At 35.5% G+C, this 20,337-nt stretch overlaps 1 protein-coding gene across 2 annotated transcripts in view; it reads right to left on the bottom strand.

Annotated features, from left to right (window-relative positions):
* The window catches only part of TFPI2 (tissue factor pathway inhibitor 2), a 31,844-nt gene extending 11,751 nt beyond the window's left edge, over positions 1-20,093 (bottom strand). Inside the window, exons 1-5 of one of the 2 annotated variants that reach the window (XM_005550209.5) lie at positions 19,931-20,093; positions 19,476-19,658; positions 18,360-18,548; positions 16,683-16,853; positions 13,883-16,318 (exon numbers count right to left, since the gene is read on the bottom strand). In XM_005550209.5, coding sequence (XP_005550266.2) covers positions 16,242-16,318; positions 16,683-16,853; positions 18,360-18,548; positions 19,476-19,658; positions 19,931-20,018 — 708 coding nt within the window. In that variant the 5' untranslated portion in view covers positions 20,019-20,093 and the 3' untranslated portion in view covers positions 13,883-16,241. Of the gene's footprint in view, positions 1-13,882; positions 16,319-16,682; positions 16,854-18,359; positions 18,549-19,475; positions 19,659-19,930 lie in introns of those variants that run through there. The other variant, XR_006696813.2, reaches the window with a different exon arrangement.
* Between the last annotated feature and the right edge of the window lie 244 nt (positions 20,094-20,337).

Raw genomic sequence — 20,337 nt, 5'->3', positions numbered from 1 at the left:
GATCACAAGGTCAGAAGATCAAGACCATCCTGGCTAACACAGTGAAACCCCACCTCTACTAAAAATACAAAATATTAGCCGCGTGTGGTGCTGGGCGCCAGTAGTCTGAGGCTGAGGCAGGAGAATGGCCAGAATTCAGGAGGCGGAGCTTTCAGTGAGCCTAGATGGCGCCAAAGAACTCCAACCTGGGTGACAGAGCGAGATTCTGTCTCAAAACAAAAACAAAAACAGAAAACCTCAACAAAAACGAAAAAAGAAAAAAGTGTCCTGAGTCTTACTTTAGAAGAACATGTATTCGACTGTTTGGGGACAATGTTTTATGTATCCGTTGGATAAAACTTCTTCTATTAACTTTTAGTTATTTAAATAGTCAGCATACTCTTAAGGATTTTTTTTCTATCTTGATCTATCAATTTTACTGAGAGAAGTGTATCAAGATTTCTTGCTATGGTGGTATATTTGCTAATTTAGCCTTACAATTCTGTTAGTTTTGTTATAGACACATAGATAAATTAAAATTCTGTTCTTAGGTGGGCAGAAATTCAGAATAGTTACATTTTCCTGGTGACTGTATTTTGCAAATTTGAATATTAAATGGAATTCTATCTATATTAGTGGCCTTTTAATGGTTGGCATTTGCCAATTTTCTGGTTTAGTATTTGCCTGGTATGTATTTCATTACTTTTATTGTCAATTTTTTTTTTGTTTTTTGTTTTACATATATCACTGTTGAACAACAGAGAGGTGGGGTTTATTGTTTATTCCAGAAAAATAGTATGTGTATTTAGAATTTCTTCCACGGGCATTTAATATAGTTACTATTATATTTAAATTTATTTCTATAAGCAAATATTGTGCTTTCTATTTGTCCTGGCTTTTGTATCTATTGACTCTTTTATTTCTACTTTCTTGCCCTCTTTTGAATTGATTATATTTTAATTTTATTTTTCATCTTTAATAATTTAGAAATGACATGATATCTACTTACTTTTAATAATTGTATTTAACCTAACAAAATCAAATATCAATAAATACAATTGCTCTCCTAGAATCTCTCATGACAATCAGTTTCTTTTCCACTTAAACATTATTTTTCAGTTTTAGTTCTATCATAATTTAACCTTCCTCCATAAAATTGTTATTATTGCTTATTACATTAGTTTATTTGATTTTAACCACATATTTTCACTTTTTTAGTTCATTTATTATTACATTTCAAACTTTCATTTGAGGCCACTTCAACTAAGAAAAAAACCAAGAGAACTTAAATAAACAAGATAGTGGATTTAAAAAGGATAAAATTTTAAAATCTACTTGTTACAAAAGTTAAAAACAGAAGAATTATGTTTAAGTATTTGTTCATTTAAAAGTCTGATAAAATAGACAAAGCTATTATCAAGAATAAAATTATGAAAAATTCTGTTTAAAAGATATGACATAATTTGAAAGTCTACTGATTTACTTTACAGAAAAAAAAATTGATTACCAAAATCAACTGTAAAGATACAGCAAAACCAAGTATATAAAGACTCATAAATAAAATGGAAGAAGTTAGCACAAAACTTTCTCTAAAATAGTGCTACACTGAGCAAATCTAATATGTGAGTTATAAAAATCCACCAAAAATCAAATAAATAATTATTAATATATTATACAATCCCAGAACATAGCAAAAGATGGAATATTTAAAATATATATAACATATATATTTTTTTGTCTAGCAATGGGCTATAGTCAAAATTTGATAGAGCATTAAAAAGAGAAAAACTGGGATTCTAGGCAATATTTATTTAAAAATTAACAAATTCAACTCAGCACTATATTAAAAGTTCTAACCTCCATATAAAATTTACCTGAGGAATTTATAGATAAATCCATATTGAGATATCTATTAGCTGATTTGTCATATCAAAAGGTTAAAAAAAATCACATTTATATGCTGAAAATCTATCTAAATCCATGAGCTATTCTTGACTTAAGGAAAAACCTCCTAGTAAATTAGGAACATTACTATACATCACTGATCTGATAAATAATTTTTATTTTAAACCTGTGACTAATGGCATAGTTAACTATAAGATATAAAAAGTATTTTTCTGAAAGTCAGGTATAAACAAAAATACTTTCCCCATTATTATGTATCATTATTTCTGGAAATTTCAGCCAATGTGACAAGACAAAGAAAAAAGAATAAGGAGTTAAGATATTGCCAACAGGAGATACAATTGTTATTTGTAAAATTTGTGACTCCGCCTTTGGAAACACTAAGAAAAAACTGTAAGATGAATATAACTTATAAGAAAAGTTTACTATTTGGCTAATCAGAAGATAATTAGGCAAAAACATAGTTTTCTTATTTCATAGCAATCACCAGTTAGATTGTATAGTTCATAAAACAGTTCTACTAACAAAAACAATAGAACATTAAACTAATGAAAGCTATATCTTAAATATTAAATATCTGAATAAAAAGTAACGTACCTAGGTGATATGGTTTGGCTGTGTCCCCATTCTTGAATTCTAGCTCCCATAATTACCATGTGTTGTGGGAGGCATCCAGCAGGAGATAATTGAATCATGAGGGCAGTTTCCCCCATACTGTTCTCATGGTAATGAATAAGTCTCATGAGATCTGATGATTTTATAAGGGGAAACCCCTTTCATCTGACTCTCATTATCTCTTGCCTGCCACCATGTAAGATGTGCCTTTCACTTTCACCGTGATTGTGAGGCCTCCCCAGCCATGTGGAACGGTGAGTTCATTAAACCTCTTTTTCTTTATAAATTATCCAGTCTCTGATATGTCTTTGTCAGCAGCCTGAAAATGGACTAATACAGTAAATTGGTAGCAGTAGTGGGGAACCTCTGTAAAGATACCCAAAAACGTGGAAGTGAATTTGGAACTGGGTAACAGGCAGAGGTTAGAACAGTTTGGAAGGCTCAGAAGAAGATAGAAAAATGTGGAAAGTTTGGAACTTCCTAGAGACTTGGAGGGCTCAGAAGACAGGAACATGTGGAAAAGTTTGAAACTTTCTAGAGATGTGTTTGGCTTTGACCAAAATGCTGATACTGATATGGACAATAAAATCCAAGCTGAGGTGGTCTCAGATGGAGATGAGGAACTCGTTAGGAACTAGAGTAAAGGTCTTTGCTATGCAAAGAGACTGGTGGTGTTTTGTCCCTGCCATAGAGATCCATGGAACTTTGAACTTGAGATGATCTGAGGTATCTGATGGAAGAAATTTCTAAGAAGCAAAGCATTCAAGAGGTGACAAAGCATAAAAGTTTGGAAAGTTTGCAGCCTGATGATGCCGTAGAAAAGAAAAACCCATTTTCTGGGGAGAAATTCAGGCTGGCTGCAGAAGTTTGCATAAGAAATGAGAAGCCAAATGCTAATCACCAAGACAAGAGGGAAAATGCCTCCAGAACATGTCAGAAACCTTCAAGGCAACTGCTCCCATCATAGGCCCAGAGGCCTAGAAGGAAAAAATGGTCTTGTGGGCTAGGCCCAGGGGCCCCCCTGCTGTGTGCAGCCTAGGGACTTGGTGCCCTGTATCCCAGTAGCTCTAGCCATGGCTAAAAGGGGCAAGGTACAGCTCAGGCCATGGCTTCAACGGGTGTGAGCCTCAAGACTTGGCAGCTTCCATGTGGTGTTGAGCCTGCAGGCACAAAGAAGTCAAGAATTGAAGTTTGGGAAGCTCCATCTAGATGTATGGAAATGCCTGAATGTCCAGGCAGAAGTTTGCTACAGTGGTGGGGCCCTCATGGAGAACCTCTGCTAGGGTAGTGCAGAAGGGAAATGTAGGGTTGAAGTCCCCACACAGAGTCCCTACTGGAGCACTGCCTAGTGGAGTTGTGAGAAGAGGGCCACCATCCTCTAGTAGATCCACCAACAGTGTGCACTGTGTGCCTGGAAAAGCTGCAGACATTCAACACCAGCCTGTGAAAGCAGCCAGAAGGGAGGCTGTATCATGTAAAGCCACAGGGGTGGAGCTGCCCAAGACCATGTGAACGCCGATCTTGCATCAGTGTGACCTGGATGTGAGACATGGAGTCAAAGGTGATCTTTTTGGAGCTTTGAGATTTGACTGCCCCACTGGATTTTGGACTTGCATGGGGCCTGTAATCCCTCCATTTGGCTAACTTCTCCAATTTGGAATAGGTATATTTATCCAATGCCTGTACCCTCATTGAGTCTAGGAAGTAACTAATTTGCTTTTGATTTTACAGGTTTATAGACAGAAAGGACTTGTCTTGTCTCAGATGAGACTTTGGATTGTGGACCTTTGAGCTAATGCTGAAATGAGTTAGTAATTTGCAGGAAAGTTGGGAAGGCATAATTGGTTTTGAAATGTGAAGACATGAGATTCGGGAGAGGTCGGGGTGGAAAGATATGGTTTGGCTGAGTTCCCACCCAAATCTCATTTTGAATTCTAGCTCCCATAATTGCCACGTGTTGTGGAAGGGACTCAGTAGGAGATAATTGAATCATGGGGGGCAGTTTCCCATATCCTGTTCTCATGGCAGCAAATAAGTGTTATAAGATCTGATGATTTTATAAGGGTAAACCCCTTTCACTTGACTCTCATTGTCTCTCTTACCTGCCGCCATGTAAGATACGCCTTTCACCTTCCACCATGATTGCAAGGCCTTCCCAGCCATGTGGAACTGTGAATCCATTAAACCTCTTTTTCTTTATAAGTTACCCAGTCTTGGGTATGTCTTTATCAGCAGTGTGAACATGTACTAATACACCACGAAAGATGTGGATCTGAGAATGTGTCCTACGAGAAAAGCTCATTTATGTTTTACCCCTTTCTTCACCTTTAAGGTAGTAAAGAGAATTTGTGTTTGAAGAATGCAGGTAGGTATTCCAGTTGTCAGTCTTGGAAAGGAATGAGAACCATGGATTTATCGCAATCATCCTTATAATGTTGGGCCTCATCCCACTGCAGGGAAAGACTGTCAGCCTCTTATTTCCACAAGGCTTAACAAATAAAGCATGGAATTCTGGGAAATTACTGACACAGGCAAAAGGGCAAGGGTTATAGGTGTTGTGATAGAAACGTGATTCCTCTCAGACTTAGCACCTCCAAGACATATCTCAGAAGATGGTGGCTGTGAGTAAGCTGATAAGGCTCAGATGTGTCTGAATGAGGAACATCTTGGCAGCAAAATACCAGAGTAATATGGATTCAAGGTGGACCTACATTCCTCTGAAGGACCAGTTGATTTAGACAAGTGGCTTAACAAAACAACCCTATCACAGCACAGAGGAATAAAACTTCCCACAGGTGAAGGTAATTATTTGATAGTATATCCTATTTCATGAAAGAATAGCGGTACTAATGACAGAGAGAAGGGTTCTCCTTATCTCTAAAGGTGGATGTCCAGAGCTTTCATTTGTAATCAAAGATGTCTCCTAGCTCAAAGTAAACTATCCAAGTGAAGCAAAAGCATTATCCTACATTGGTACTAGACCTTCCATTGGTCTTAGAATGGTAGAATACAAAAGTCTGTAATTTGATAAATAATAAATTAAAAGGCAATAAAATAAAGAAGACATAAATATAACCCTACCTGTATCCTTCGTATTATTGATAACTTTCTTACATTAGAGATAATGATTACCTTGTGAAGGAAAACATAGATATTATACAAATCCAATTAGTGGGATGGTATTGGTTTTAACTTGAAAACAGATCATAAAGTAAACCTGAATGAATGTTTCCATATAGTTAAGAAATTACTATTAAAGAGAAATAAAACACTGTAATATGCAAAAATCAGTACAAATCCTAGAAAAAGAAAGTCAATAACTATTTGCTTATTTTTCAAAAAGGGAAAATACCTGTCATTAGCAGTTAAATGTTTGTTTTAATGTTTGTTAAGACTATTAAGTTAATAATTTTGAAATATCCTTATTTTAAACATAATTGCCTCCACGGAGCTTAACACTTAAGTTTGAGGTAAAACTACCATGATTATTACTTATGAGAAATGACATTTTCCCACAAAAGTCAGATTCAGAAAAATTTTTTTACCACATTTTATTATAGATAGAAATATTGTTAAAAAGTGGTAAACAGCTTTGTTTACTCACTGAAAATTGTAGACTGTATTCAAAACACATTTGTTTTTACTATGTAATAATTAAACTGGTGATATACTAACATTTATCTACCTGTAATGAACTCAATAAATAAAAAAGGACTGAGACTATATTTTTAAAATGAAAACCTATAGCTAAGAACTCTATACAAAAAAAGAATTTGTATTTTACAAGTAAAAATAAAGTTATCCTAAAAGATTAATTTTAATATACAATGCACAATATCAATTTGTCAAAAGAATTATAGTACCATGATTCAGATAAAAAAAAATCCCAGGAGAGGATGGCTAAGAACAGAGGGGAGACCTCTTTATTATCAAATAGCTAAAGAGCTGGCTAAGCAAACGATGCAAGATTAATATGAGATTAACCTCCATTTTAGACTTAGAGGGAAGCAGCTGGCCTCTACTGCAAAACTCTAGTCTAGAACCACATCAGTTTGTGTCTTAGCATCAAATAACAGCTAAGATACAGTTACAAATGCATTTATAGGTTAAGGAGCCTGGGCTCTAAAGGTAGTGTCAAAATATAATTTCTATTGTGTATGCCTTATGAGATATGAATATAAAAATCAGATTAGGCTACAAAAACAGAAAAATCGATCCATGGTCTTTAAAACTTCAAAGAAAATTTTAACACATTGTTTGAGACTTCCAATTCCCTTAAGAAAATAATGGATATGTACAGAAATAATAATCTTTTCATGTAATTTTCCAAACCATACAGATGCATCAGGAGACCTTAATAAAACCACTCATAAGTTACTTAGAGAGCAAAACTAAGAAAAAGAGAAAATATAGACTTCTATTTACACATAAGTGAGGAAATAATATGAACATTATGTGAAAAAGAAGAGAGTACAGTAGGGTCCTGGACTTGGTAAAATACAGATAATGTTACCCCAAGGAAAACACTCTTTTTCTTTGGTGTTTTCTTTGGGATAAGACAAAACCTTACCCCAACTAAGATGTGTGGCCTGGTGGACCAAAGCAATGGCTATTGAGGAACTGCGGGAAGTAGGAGAGGCATGAAAGTTGCAGGACCAGAGAGGTGGCAACCTTGTGAGAAGGCATTGCTTAGGGTGGAGTGTGACGCAACCTAAAAAAAGTAGATATCCCTTGGAAAGAGACTTGATAGTGAATGCAAAGAAAAAATAAAGTGGTGAAAAGTAAGGATCTCATAGAAAGTTAAAAAAGAAAATAACAAGTGGAAGACATATCAACTTGTAAAAAAGTCATCATTTATTAAAGGCATTGTACTTCCATGCACCCTCAGAAGAGAGTGCTCTTGAACTAAGCAACCTAGCAAGCTGCCAAAACCCCTCATAATGTATCATAGGAATGCTTGTTGTTGCTGATCCTGGAAAATCCAAGACACTTTAGAATGAACAGAAAGTCAGGCAACATTTACGTACAATTGTGTAGGAAAAAGAAAGTGAAACTCAGTTGTTTAATTTCATGAAAATAGTCCTAAAATATGCAACAGAGAAAAATGTTGATGTAACATTCAAACATAAAGTCTGTAATCGTTAACAAGCACTGGCAGATATATACATATTTGGATATGTGTGTGTGTATATATATATTAAATAAGTATAAAATTACGCATATATAGTAATAACAAATATATATTCCAGTGAAATCAATATCTTTTCTTCTCAATAGCACATGTAAATTGATCTTACATTAAGTCACAAAGAAAATCTCAATAACAACCCTAATGTAGAAATAATGTAAGATCATTTATTCATAAATTATGTATAATTTTTATATAAGATGATTTTACATATGTTATATATAAATGATTTTATACATAAATGAAAATAATTAGAAAACTTCTTTGATAGTTCAATAAAAAGAAAAATACAGCAAATACTAAAAAATAATGGTAAAAGTTGCAGTTCACTGCGAATACATCTAACAATGTTATGTATGAGTATAGATTCAATATACTTAAAATATAACCAACAAAATCTAGCAATGCATTTAAAAAATAATATACAAATAGGTTGTATCTTTCAGATTCAAGAATGGTATAATATCAGAAGAACTTTTACATATTTTTCCATAGATTATCTTATAAAAACTGTCTGATCATCTTGATTTCTTTTACAGATAGATCATTATTGATGTAAATAAATGCAACTGATTTTTGATGTTGATTTTGTGTCCTGCCACTTTACTAATTCAATCATTAGTTCTAACAATTTTTGTGGCATTTTAAGGATTTTCTACACAGAGGATCATATCATCTGCAAACAAAGATAATTTTACTTTCTTTCCCATTTGGATGGCTTCTATTTATTTTTCTTATCTGATTGTCTTTGCTAGTATTTCCAGCAATTTTAATAGAACTGTCAAATAGAAGTGCAAAGGGTAGGCATCTTTTTACCTTGCCTTGTACCGTATCTTAGAGGAAAACCTTTCTATCTTTTAGCATTAAATAACGAGTAAGATACAGTTACAAATGCATGTATAGGTTAAGGAGTCTGGGCTTTAAAGGTAGTGTCAACATATAATTTCTATTGTGTATGCCTTAAGAGATATGAATATAAAAATCAGATTAGGCTACAAAAAGAAAAAAATCGATCCATGGTCATTAAAACTTCAAATAAAATTATGTTGGCAGTTGGCTTTTTATAAACGGCCTTAGTTATGTTGAGGAAATTTTCTTCTATATGTATTTTGTTGAGAGTTTGTATCATGAAAATATGTTGAACTTTGTTAAGTATTTTTCTGCATCTATTGAGATAATCATGTAATTTTTATCTTTCATTCCCTGAATATAGTGTATTACATTAATTTGTGTATGTTGGCACAGGTGCATATAAAGACAATAAAGGATTTTTATTACTATAAGTACAGTTAGTAAATCTATTAATGAAGGCAAGAACAACAAAGTTGGAGGCATCACACGTTCTTATTTCAAATTATACTACAAAGCAATAGTAATCAAAACAGTATGGTATTGGCATGAAATACACACATAGACCAATGGAACAGAATAGACAGCCCAGAAATAAACCTAAGCACATGTGGTCAATTAATTTCCAACAAGGCCACCAAGAAGAAATGATGAGGAAAGATTAGTTTTTTCCAATAAATGGAGTTGAGAAAACTGGATATCCATACACCAGAATCAACTCAAAATGGATTAAATACCTAAACATAAGGCCAGAAACAAACAAACAAAAAACTCCTAGAAGAAAACATAGGGGAAAAATCTTGTTGATATTGAACTTGGCAATAATTTCCTGGATATCAACCCAAAAGATTAAACAACAAAAGCAAAAATAAATATGTGGTGCTACATCAAACTAAAAGGTTTTTGCACAGCAAAGGAAGCAATCAACAAAATGAAAAGTAAGCCTACAGATGGGAAGAAAATATTTGTGAAACATACACCTCATGGGGTTAATATTCAAAATATGTAACAATTCAAATCTAGAGTAAAAACGAAAACCAAACAACCTAGTAAAAAATAAGCAAAAGAGCTAAACAGACATTTTTCCAAAGAAGACATAAAAATAGCCAACAAGTATATTAAAATGTGCTTAACATCATTAACTACTGAGGGAAATGCAACTCAAAACCACTATAAGATATCAATTCTGCTGTGCAGAAGCTCTTTAGCACTATTCATAACAGCAAAGACATGGAATCAACCTAAATGCCCATCAGTGACAGACTGGATTAAAAAAATGTGGTACATATATACCATGGAATACCATGCAGCCATAAAAAATGATGAGACCATGTCCTTTCCAGGAATGTGGATGAAGCCGGAGGCCTTTATGCTTAGCAAACTAATACAGAAACAGAAACTCAAACACCGCATGTTCTCACTTACAAGTGGGAGATAAATGATGAGAATGCATAGACACATAGAGGGAACAACACATACTGGGACCTTTTGGAGGGTGTAGGGTGGGAGGAAAGGGAGGATCAGGAAAAATAACTAATGGGTACTAGGTTTAATACCTGGGTGATGAAATAATCTGTACAACAAACCCCCATGACACAAGTTTACCCGTGTAACAAACCCACACTTGTACCCCTGGACTTTAAAAAAATTTTGTAATTAAAAAATAACAAAATATAAAGATATCACTTTATGCTTGTTATGATGGCTATTATGAAAAAGTCAAGAGGTGTTTGGAAGGGTGTGAAGAAATGGGAATCCTTGTATACTGTTGGGAATTTAAACTGGTACAGACATAGTAGAAAATAATATGGATGTTTCTCAAAAAAATGAAAATACAACCATCATATGACCGAGAAATATCTCTTCTGGGTATATACACAAAAGAATTGAAGTCAGTACTTCAAAAACATATCTGCACTACCATGTTCACTGCATTATTCACAATAGCCAAGATAGGAAAACAATCTAAGTGCCCATCCATGAGTAAGTGGATAAAGAAGTTGTGAGATATGTATACACACAGGCATACACTTATACATATACACATACACATGCATATATACAGTAAAATATTATTCAGTCTTACAAAAGGAGATACTATTTGCAACAACAAGTATGAATCTAGAGGATACTATACTAAGTGAAATAAGCCAGATACAGAAAGAAAAATACTGCACAATCTCACTTATGTGTGGAATGAAAAAGAAAAAAAGTTGAATATATAGAAACAGTAGAGTAGTGGTTACCAGGGACAGGGAAGGGGAGAAAAATGAGAGAATGTTGATTAAAGGGTACCAACTTGTAGTTATGTTAAGATAAACAAGTCTAGAGATCTAATATCAGCAGGAGGACTACAGTTATTAATACTTCATGTTGAGAATTTGCTCAAGAGTAGATTTTAGGTGCTCTTATCAAAAAGTAAAGATAGAAAAAAGCAACTAGCAACTACAGAACGTGATGGACATGTTAAAGTTGCTTACCTGTAGTAGTCATTTCACTACAAATATGTATATCAATATACAATTTTGTACAACCTAAATTTACACAACTAAAAAAGTTCAACCTTTATAATAATCTTGGAAATACCAAATAAAACAAAGATAAACTAAAATACCATTTAATTAAAGTGAAAAGTGATTTATTAATGTTTTTCTGTTTATACCTAATGTATTGGCCTTTTTCATACATTTTTATTTGGGGATAGATTGATATAATTTGTAATACACTTTCTCAGTGTAAACTAAGGACATTAAAATGTGTATATGTCTTTACTAAGTTATTTCCACCTTAAGAGAACAGAAATGGAGTTATTCATCACTTGGTAGTAAAATTCTGCATTGCTTTTATTTTTATCCTTATGTATTTAATTTTCTATACAGTATACAATTAGTTTAATAATATATTTTGAAATATAAAATAACATTAATTTTACATGAAAGACTTAGATATCCTAAGAATAAAACTTCAAGGAAAATAATTAAATACTGCAGTAGTACAACTAGGAAGTTGCTCTAGGTTTAGGCAAGCCCGTAGGATAAATGATTAAACCTGCTTCAGGTTGGGCAAGGAATACTTCATCAACAAGGAGAAGATTCAACTTGCTAAATAGTTGCAAGGAGGGAATGATATTTTTTTCAAAGAAAGAAACTTATGGTAAAGCTTAAAAAAAGTGTTCCTTAAAGTCCAAAGTAAAGTGTACATCCTAATCGTCTGGAGTTGTTGTTTAAAATGTGCATCTTTGAGCGCCAGCTCAAACCCACTAAGTAAAAACCCCTGGGCACAGGGCATAAAAGCCTGCTGTGTACCTGGCTCTAAAGATGGTTCTCACGCACAAAATTTCAGAACCACATTGCAGAAAAGTAAAGCAGTATGACATGCTTTGGAAACTTCAGATAATTTAGTGCAACTGTATTATAGGTTACAGATAATGAGAGATGAATCTGGAAAAGAATGTTATGGTACATGCCTAAGAATTCTTAAATGACACACAAGGGGCTTGGACAGTATGTGAAGATTCCAGAGGAAACCACTGAAGAGTTTTAAGCAAAGGAGTAACCTGATCATATTTTTTTCTTTCCAGGATTACCCTGGCATCAGTGTAGATGACTGGATATGAGGCAGACATAGATTGGAAGAAAAACTCCAGAGTGTTTTAATTTTTCCGGCATAAGAAAGGATTAGGAAAGGCTTACTTAGGTATAATTGGTGAACAATTGATTACGTGGATGAAGGGAGAAGAAATAATTTTGGATGATTCTGATACCCATGTTTGCCTGCTTCCATATCTAAGTTTATAACAATATATAGGGACAAAGGATATTTTAAATCTACAACTCTGTACTTTTCTACTTTTCCTTATTTTTATCACAGGACCTAATTTTACTGGAAACCTGAAGCTTGTAAAGATAAGTTCCTGCCACTACAATAAGTCCATCAGGTCATAAGAAGGCTGATGAAGGATGACAAGACATCCTTCTTACGCTGATTATTTTAGGTCAGATCCTTGGGGACACCCTAGAGATTTATCTCTGGATGCACCAGAGCTAAAATGTCTACAGACATTATTACAATGTATGGACAGACACTCCACAGGATATTCTCTGACTGGATAAGATTGTTGGCTAAAAGCCTAACAGGACTTTTGCGGGAGACAGCATGCACACTTGAGGGTGCTATGATCCAGGCAATTTGGAGGCCTCCATTGCAGTTTCTATGGTTAAATATTGTGACAATGTGTGTGCAGAGGGGACACATCAGTGGTAGTCCAGGGTAATTTTAAAAATACTGTCTTATTAAAAGCCATCCCATTCCTATTTTGACTTTTTGTGTCACAGAATGAGACATTCCTTTTTAATTAGGCTATCTGTGAAACCACAGCTACGACTTGCCTTCACAATGATTGTGGCAAGAAGGAATTTCCCTTTGACTGCCGAATGTCCTGTGACCACTTTATATATTTCTTAATTAAACTAACACTGCAGAGGTAATAGGGCATTAGAATAATTTCATCCAAAATATCTACTTCCTATCCATGCTGATCAAAGAGATGTAAATGTAGGCTGAGTTGGATCCATGATCCCTTAAGGGCTTTGGCTACATGGGAGATAAAGGGAGCAAATACCAAATCCAGCTTCCTTTTGGGGTTTCTAGGAGCCCCCAGAATCCTCAAAGGCTCTGACTCACTCACTCTGCATCCCCATAACACACACGAGATCCTTCTCCTCTAAGTATTCCCACCAAAAACAGTCATAAATTCAGGCCTTAACCAAGCTTTTAATGGCATACTGCTTTTTGTCATGGTTATCTATTATCTTTTTTCTTAAAGCACTGCCTCTGCTCTGCTGTTTTTTCAAAAAAAAAATTTATTGACTTGTATGGAGAAACCAGGGTATTTGTCCTGTAGAGTATCCAACATTAAGGATTTACTTTCCTTGGTTTCTTATAATTTGTTCCTATATCCCCAGTATTTCCCTACAATCTGGCAATATGATAGTGAGATCTAGAGGTTTGACTATCTTTGGGTTGACTGTATTTTATTTCTCCAAGAATACTTGATGGGGAGGGTCCACTTATTATTGTATCATATCAGGAAGCAAATAATGTCTATGACTAAACTATTATGGATGTCAGAATGATCTGTGAGTTCAGAGACATTAGCCTGATTTCCCATGAGACTGTCCCCTTTCATACAATGGTTTCAGCACCCAATGATGATGGTTACCTATACTCATACTTTTGTTAGGGGTATTTTCTAACATTTTAATGCATATATTAGGTGGAATTATATCAATGACATCCATATACTATTTTCCCTGTGGTACAGTCTTTAAAAATAAACAAAAAAAAAGGATAAATTCTTTATTCTTTCTGTTAATTCATCAGTTTTCAAATTAATGAGATAATGCCCTAGAAACTTCCAAAAGGTATGAAGGAGGTGAGTGTGTGTGTATAATCATAAATTCAGATTTCTATGTATTTATATACATTGTGGTCATTATTTGTTTTGATGGTCATATTGTCTCATTGTAGGCTAGTGGGAGCTCCTTAATATTACTCTTCTGTTTTTGTGACATGATTCATTAGTCTTTGATAGCTTCCTTGATTACTGCAGTAAGATGGCCCAAGCTTATCTTACATATTTCCTGCCCCAGACCTGGATTCAGCTCTTCTCCTAAGAGCACTGGTTCTTTTAGTTCTTTTTAGTAATAGTATGGAGAGACCACAGTCTGGATGGTAATTGTAACTACTGCTACTGAGTTGTCATTACTTCAAGGACTTTTCAATGGAAAAGTGGGAAATACAGATTTTTTGATAGAGAAAATCAGTTATTAATTTATATGAGTATTTCTAACTCGAATTTAAGTCAAAGATTTTTACTTAATTTCTTTCGTTGTATAGTTGTATCTCATTTTCTCTTAACGCTGAAAATCCTGACTTCTAAAGAAATGTAATTACTTGTTTTCTTACAGCATAGTATTCTAGATACAATAGGTTCAAAATAACACCAGTATTACTAATAACAATGAGACTACTAAATGCATCTTCAGAGTGCACTAAAATCTCAGAATTCACTGCAATATAATTCATCCATGTAATAAAAAACCACTTGTAACTCCAAAACTATTCAAATAAAAAGTAATAATAAATTTTAAAATGCATTTTGAGATATCTTCAGAATTTTTTGACCTTTATATTTCCCAAATGACATTCTCATATTAATTTTTGAAGTCATTGAAAATAAGTATATATCCTTTGTGTAGTTATGCCACTATTTGGTATTCAGTTGGGTTTGAATGTTTAAGGAAATGCTTTTTCTTTTTTATTTAATTTTGATTATGAATTATGTCAAATACTTACATGGTCCAAGATCAAAACTATATAACAGGTATATTTACATAAATATTATCTCCACAACTGTCCACCCCTCTGTTCCCTCCATCCCTCTACAGGTAAACATTTTTAATATCTTCAGTATCTTCTGTGATGTTTGTATATATGTTTATTCATACTGTTCTAGGCCCTGTATTTCTTATGTATCCTGGGAGTCCAAAGATACACATATATAGATATTTTGCTAACTCCTCATCCATAAAATCTTCAACCAGTCCCCAATTGATGAGTACCTGGTTTGCTTCTAGTTTTCAGCATCATTCAGAGTTCTCAGGCATATACCTATTTGTCAAAACAACTGGGATAAATTTTTAAATGAAAGATTGTTCAGGCAAAAGGTAAATGCATTTGTAATTCTGCCAAATATGAGGCATACTTTTAAATACGTTAATCTTGCCATGAAAATGTAAGAATTTTGAAAAATTATTTTATTACAGAGAAAGAAAAAAGCTGTTTCATTGGAATGACCATATTTAATCAATGATAATTTACTGGTTAAATTTAAATTATTAAATTTATGCATGGTTTATATAAATAAACACCTTAAACAGTACAAACATTGGAAAAACTTTACTTTCCTTGGTTTTTATAACTTTAGTGGTCTCCAACCCACTCTGTCTTAGGAAATAATGTAACACCAGGAAAATCCTTCCATCTATCTATATGTAAACACAAACATATACATGTGAGTGGGGATTGGTAGATAAATAGATAGAAATTGTTTTCCCAGAGGACAACATTTCTGGCTTTAATAAATTGATCAGCTTTTTAAATCAGTCAAGAAAGTTATGATCTTTTAAATAAATCCCCTTATTCACTCACTGTACTGCAATCTAACACAATAAAATGGGAGTAATATTTTTAAAGTGTTGGTAAATCTGCGACTTCATCTTCTTGGGCCTAAAATATAATCCAACTTTTAAAGCAAAATGAGTTTTATTTGCTAGTCCTTTATATTCTCAAATATCTTAAAAAACACATGATTATGTTGTCTTACGTTGTTTCAGTTATTATCCTCTTCTGAAATCAGGAATACAATCCCAAGAAATGAGTGAGTCATATTTGCTTTTATATCTTATGCATTGCAAGAATTCAGTCGCACAAACAGTTGAACCATAAATTAAAAATGGTAGACTCACATTTGAATAGCAGCTAGCTGTGTATAAAAAACATACAAATTTTTTAAAAAGTGACTTGTGTCAATAAAAACTGGTGAATAAATCACTAATGATTTGTTTCCTCATGCTGTCATATTATTCTTCACATATAACCATAAAGGCAAATAAGCATTCACAAGATGACATATTAAGAATGTTTAAAATTGCTTCTTCCGAATTTTCCGGATTCTACTGGCAAAGCGAAACTTTGGTATCTTCTTTTTCCTTTTCAAAGCTACAATCAATAAAACAACAGTGAAAATCATACATCTCCAGTCTGTAGGCTCACTATAAATCACTATTTCTGACACGGTTATTGAGCTCACTTCATCTTGTTTTTAAGGACTGTGAAGTCAAAACTCATTATACGCTCAGTTAATAATATTTTACCTTTAAGATATGAAAATACGGCTACTGTCTACTGCAGCTAGCCAGTAAAAGCATTTTGACAAAACTGATTAACACTGTGGAGATACTTATGTAGAAGTAGTCTAGAAATGGCAAATTGCTGTTAGTAAAATGGATAAATAAAAATACAATTTTGCTGATAAGTTATTTATAAAGTTTATCTAAAGGCAGAATAAGAAAACATTCACTACCTTTTGCACAGGCACGTCTGCAATCCTCCCTGCTAACAAAGTTATTGTCATTCCCTCCACAGCCAGTATAGGTGAAAGCATCACAGGTTTTGTATCTTGGATTAAAATAATAGCGAGTCACGTTGGCAGAGCACAGTCCCTCATCTTTTGGACTGTAGCAAAATGATGGACCTTTAGAAAAAAGAGAAGAAAATTAGAAATGTGATAATACCAGAATTTTTAAAGTATGGTGATTACTGAAGTAACTGAAGAAAATCTCATCCCATAGAAGCCTCAGTCTGAATCCAAAATATCATACTAAACCTTTAAAAAGATGTGCTTCAAATTTCAGGTAAGCTTACATGCTATATTTTGGTAATTCTAAATTTTTGTAAACTGGATAGAATTTCTTCTGAAGCTACATCTTTGTATCCTTTAAATGTAAAACGAAGTTAAACCCAAATACCAGATATGGTTAGGTAAAACTGGGGTAAGTTTCAAGGACAATATGTGGCATGATTTGGTACATTTTGTCGTGTTGGTAGTTTTGCTTTAATGTTTTTAGCAGCTCTCATTCCATTATTAATCAAGAATATATGCATACTAATTTCCAGGTAACCACTGGAGCAAAACATTTATATCTATACAAACAAGAGAACATCCACAGCAACCATCACCACATTAACTCAAGAGTTTGCATATTCAACACAGTATAGCCATAAAGCTTCATCAAATTCTCTGCCAAAGCAAGTTTTCCTTGTTTGTTGAACTTTTCAAAAATCTCTGTGTCTAGGGGAAATATCTGTATTGTCTCCCTCTGCAAATATTAACTACTACTCAACAGACCATCATTTCAATGAATCAGGTGTAGTGGTGGGAGAGGTAACAAACGGATAGGACAGGAAAGTGTAGAGATGTTTGTGCTGCAATTTGCAATTACTAAAGAATACAGAAATCTAACCGAAAACTTTATAAATAAATTTTCAAGTTTCACCATCTTAATTCTGTATATATTCCACTATCTCACATGTATAACTGATTCTGTACAAATCTGAGGTCATAACATTCATTAATGAATACTTTAATCTTTTATATGTAAATTGAGTAGATGAGAAATAGTTCTAAAGAAACAATTCAGGGCCGGGCGCGGTGGCTCACACCTGTAATCCCAGCACTTTGGGAGGCCGAGGCGGACAGATCACAAGGTCAAGAGATCGAGACCATCCTGGCTAACACAGTGACACCCCCTATCTACTAAAAATACAAAAAAAAAAAAAAAAAAAAAAAAAAAGAAGAAGAAAGAAAGAAAAAAAAATCAGCTAGGCATGGTGGCGGGCACCTGTAGTTCCAGCTACTCAGGAGGCTGAGGCAGGAGAATCGCTTGAACCCGGGAGGCAGAGGTCACAGAGAGTCGAGATTGTGCCACTGCACTCCAGCCTGGGCGAAAGAGCGAGACTCCGTCTCAAAAACAACAACAAAACAACAACAACAACAACAAATCAGAAGAAGCAGAAAGCAAAAATTTGAATCATGGCTTTGTCACTTTCCAGTCCTAAGAGTTTGACAAGTCATTAACTTGTCAAGTAATGTGAAATCATGAGAATGCACACCATGTTAATTTCGCATCAAATTGAGTTTTTTCCACCCAAATGTCTTTTTAAAAAAGTGAAATAGAAGTACCATAAAAATCGTATTTACTTTTCTTTGGTGCACAGAAGGCCATACAAGTAACTTCATCTGGAAACCTGTTCTCAATCCAGTTCCGGTGACACCCACCAGATGAGAATTTTTCACATGTCATGGAACTTAGATTAAAGAAATACTTTTCTGTGGACCCCTCACACTGGTCGTCCACGCTCACTTGCAGCCGGCAAACTTTGGGAACTTCTAGGAAAAGGAGAGTAATAGAACAATGTTAGTCAAAGTAGCCTTCTTATTACTTTCAAAACTTCACTGTATATTCAGCAACATTTTATGGGGGGAGAGAAGTCGTATTAGTGTTGGAATAGTAAATCCCCAGAATACTCCTATGAATCCAGATATTTACTTTTTTCTTTCTTTTTTCTAAAAGAGTGTATTCAGAGCTGACTCAGCTGTGAGGTATCTTTCATGTTCCGTAGAAAGACACTTTGTTTTCTCTGGGTGTTCTCTGATTGTACATATGCAGTTAATCAAAGCTTATTCAAATGAATATGCATTTTCCCCTGGCTCAGTTCCTTGAATCGCAAAGCCCCATGTTCTCTTACAGGCCTTAACAGATATAATCTAAAAATTAAAAATAAAGTAAAATACAACATTATTATGAATCTCCACCATATCCCGCAACTAATCCAACACATGTTTGGGTATCGGGACAAAAGTAGAGTTATATAATGAGCTAAGTCACACTTTAATAATAAAATCCACTAAAAGTATTTCAGATTGATGGACAATCGACAGGAGGAAATGATGTACTGTAGGAGAGATAAAAATCATAGGTTTGTAACTAAAGAAAAACACAGAGAAGCACTTACGTTGCACCTAAACACGTTATTCTCTTGCATTTATTATACCCTATGGTGAAGGAACGAGTCTTTCCCTGAGTCCGCATAGGCACTGAATTATGATCAATGTCAACTGGGAGACAGAAAATGTATTAGTGGTTGTAAATTTGTGATTATTTTTGAGAAACTGAAAACCATGAGGTTTGCTTAACACTTGAGAAAACCCAGACTACAACTTCCAGTAGAAACCGAGACGTGGGAAACTGGCGAAGTTGCTACCAGCCGCCGGCGCAAGGAGCGCGGGAGTCCTGGGTGCGGCCGGGGCACTTACTTTCTATCCGCCAGCAAGCCTCGTCGCAGGCCTCCCAGGTGTAGAAATTGTTGGCGTTGCCCTCGCAGCCCCCGTACAAGAACTGGCGGCATCTCTGCGTGTACCTGTCGTAGTAGTAACGGGGAAGTAGGGCCCGGCAGGGTCCGTAGTCTAGGGGCAGGAGGCAGATCTCCGCGTTATTTCCTGAAGAAGGGGCAAAAGGAGAGCAAAAGACAGGGAAAGTGGTCAGGCGTAGCTCCTAGGAGGAAGGAGAATCCCGAGGAGTTCTGTCCCCTTCCGAGCGGAGGAGCCTCTGCAGAGAAAGTGCAAACTTGGGAGCGAGTTCCCCCCTGCCCGCGGAGCGCGCGGCAGGGACCTGCAGAAAGCGAGGCTTGGAGGGCGGGTGCACGGGGCCCCATGACCCGCTGCGCCCTATCCGCTGGTTGGGGAGAGAGGCTCCCGGAGTAGCCAGATACCTGTTGGCTCCTGAGCAGCATCGCCCAGTGCAGCCTCCGTCAGGACCAGCAGCAGAATCGACAGCTCCAGGGGGCGAGTGGGGTCCATGGTGCAGGGGGTCGAGCGGCCCGCCGGGAAAGGCGTCCGAGAAAGCGCCTGGCGGGAGGAGGTGCGCAGCGTTCTGCTCCAGGCAGCCCGGGTGCCCGCTTTATGCGGGGCGAGCGTCCGGCCGACCCCCCCCGGGGCGGAGCCTGAGGGGTGGCTGATTCATGCACTGGGGCTGTCACCCCGCCGCCCCCGCACTACAAACTGTGTAAGAGGGAGAGGAATTCCCCGCCAAGTTGAAAAGTTGAACCTGCCTCCCAAACTTTCTCCTGTAGTCCAGACGGGGACGCCCTGAGGGAGGGTTTGTGTCAGTGGTGGGAAA

This window comes from Macaca fascicularis, chromosome 3 (genome assembly GCF_037993035.2).
Source record: "Macaca fascicularis isolate 582-1 chromosome 3, T2T-MFA8v1.1".
In the NCBI taxonomy this organism is placed as follows: Eukaryota; Metazoa; Chordata; class Mammalia; order Primates; family Cercopithecidae; genus Macaca; species Macaca fascicularis.
The sequence above is the reverse complement of the archived record's forward strand: the minus strand, read 5'-3'. Positions and strand labels throughout refer to the sequence as shown.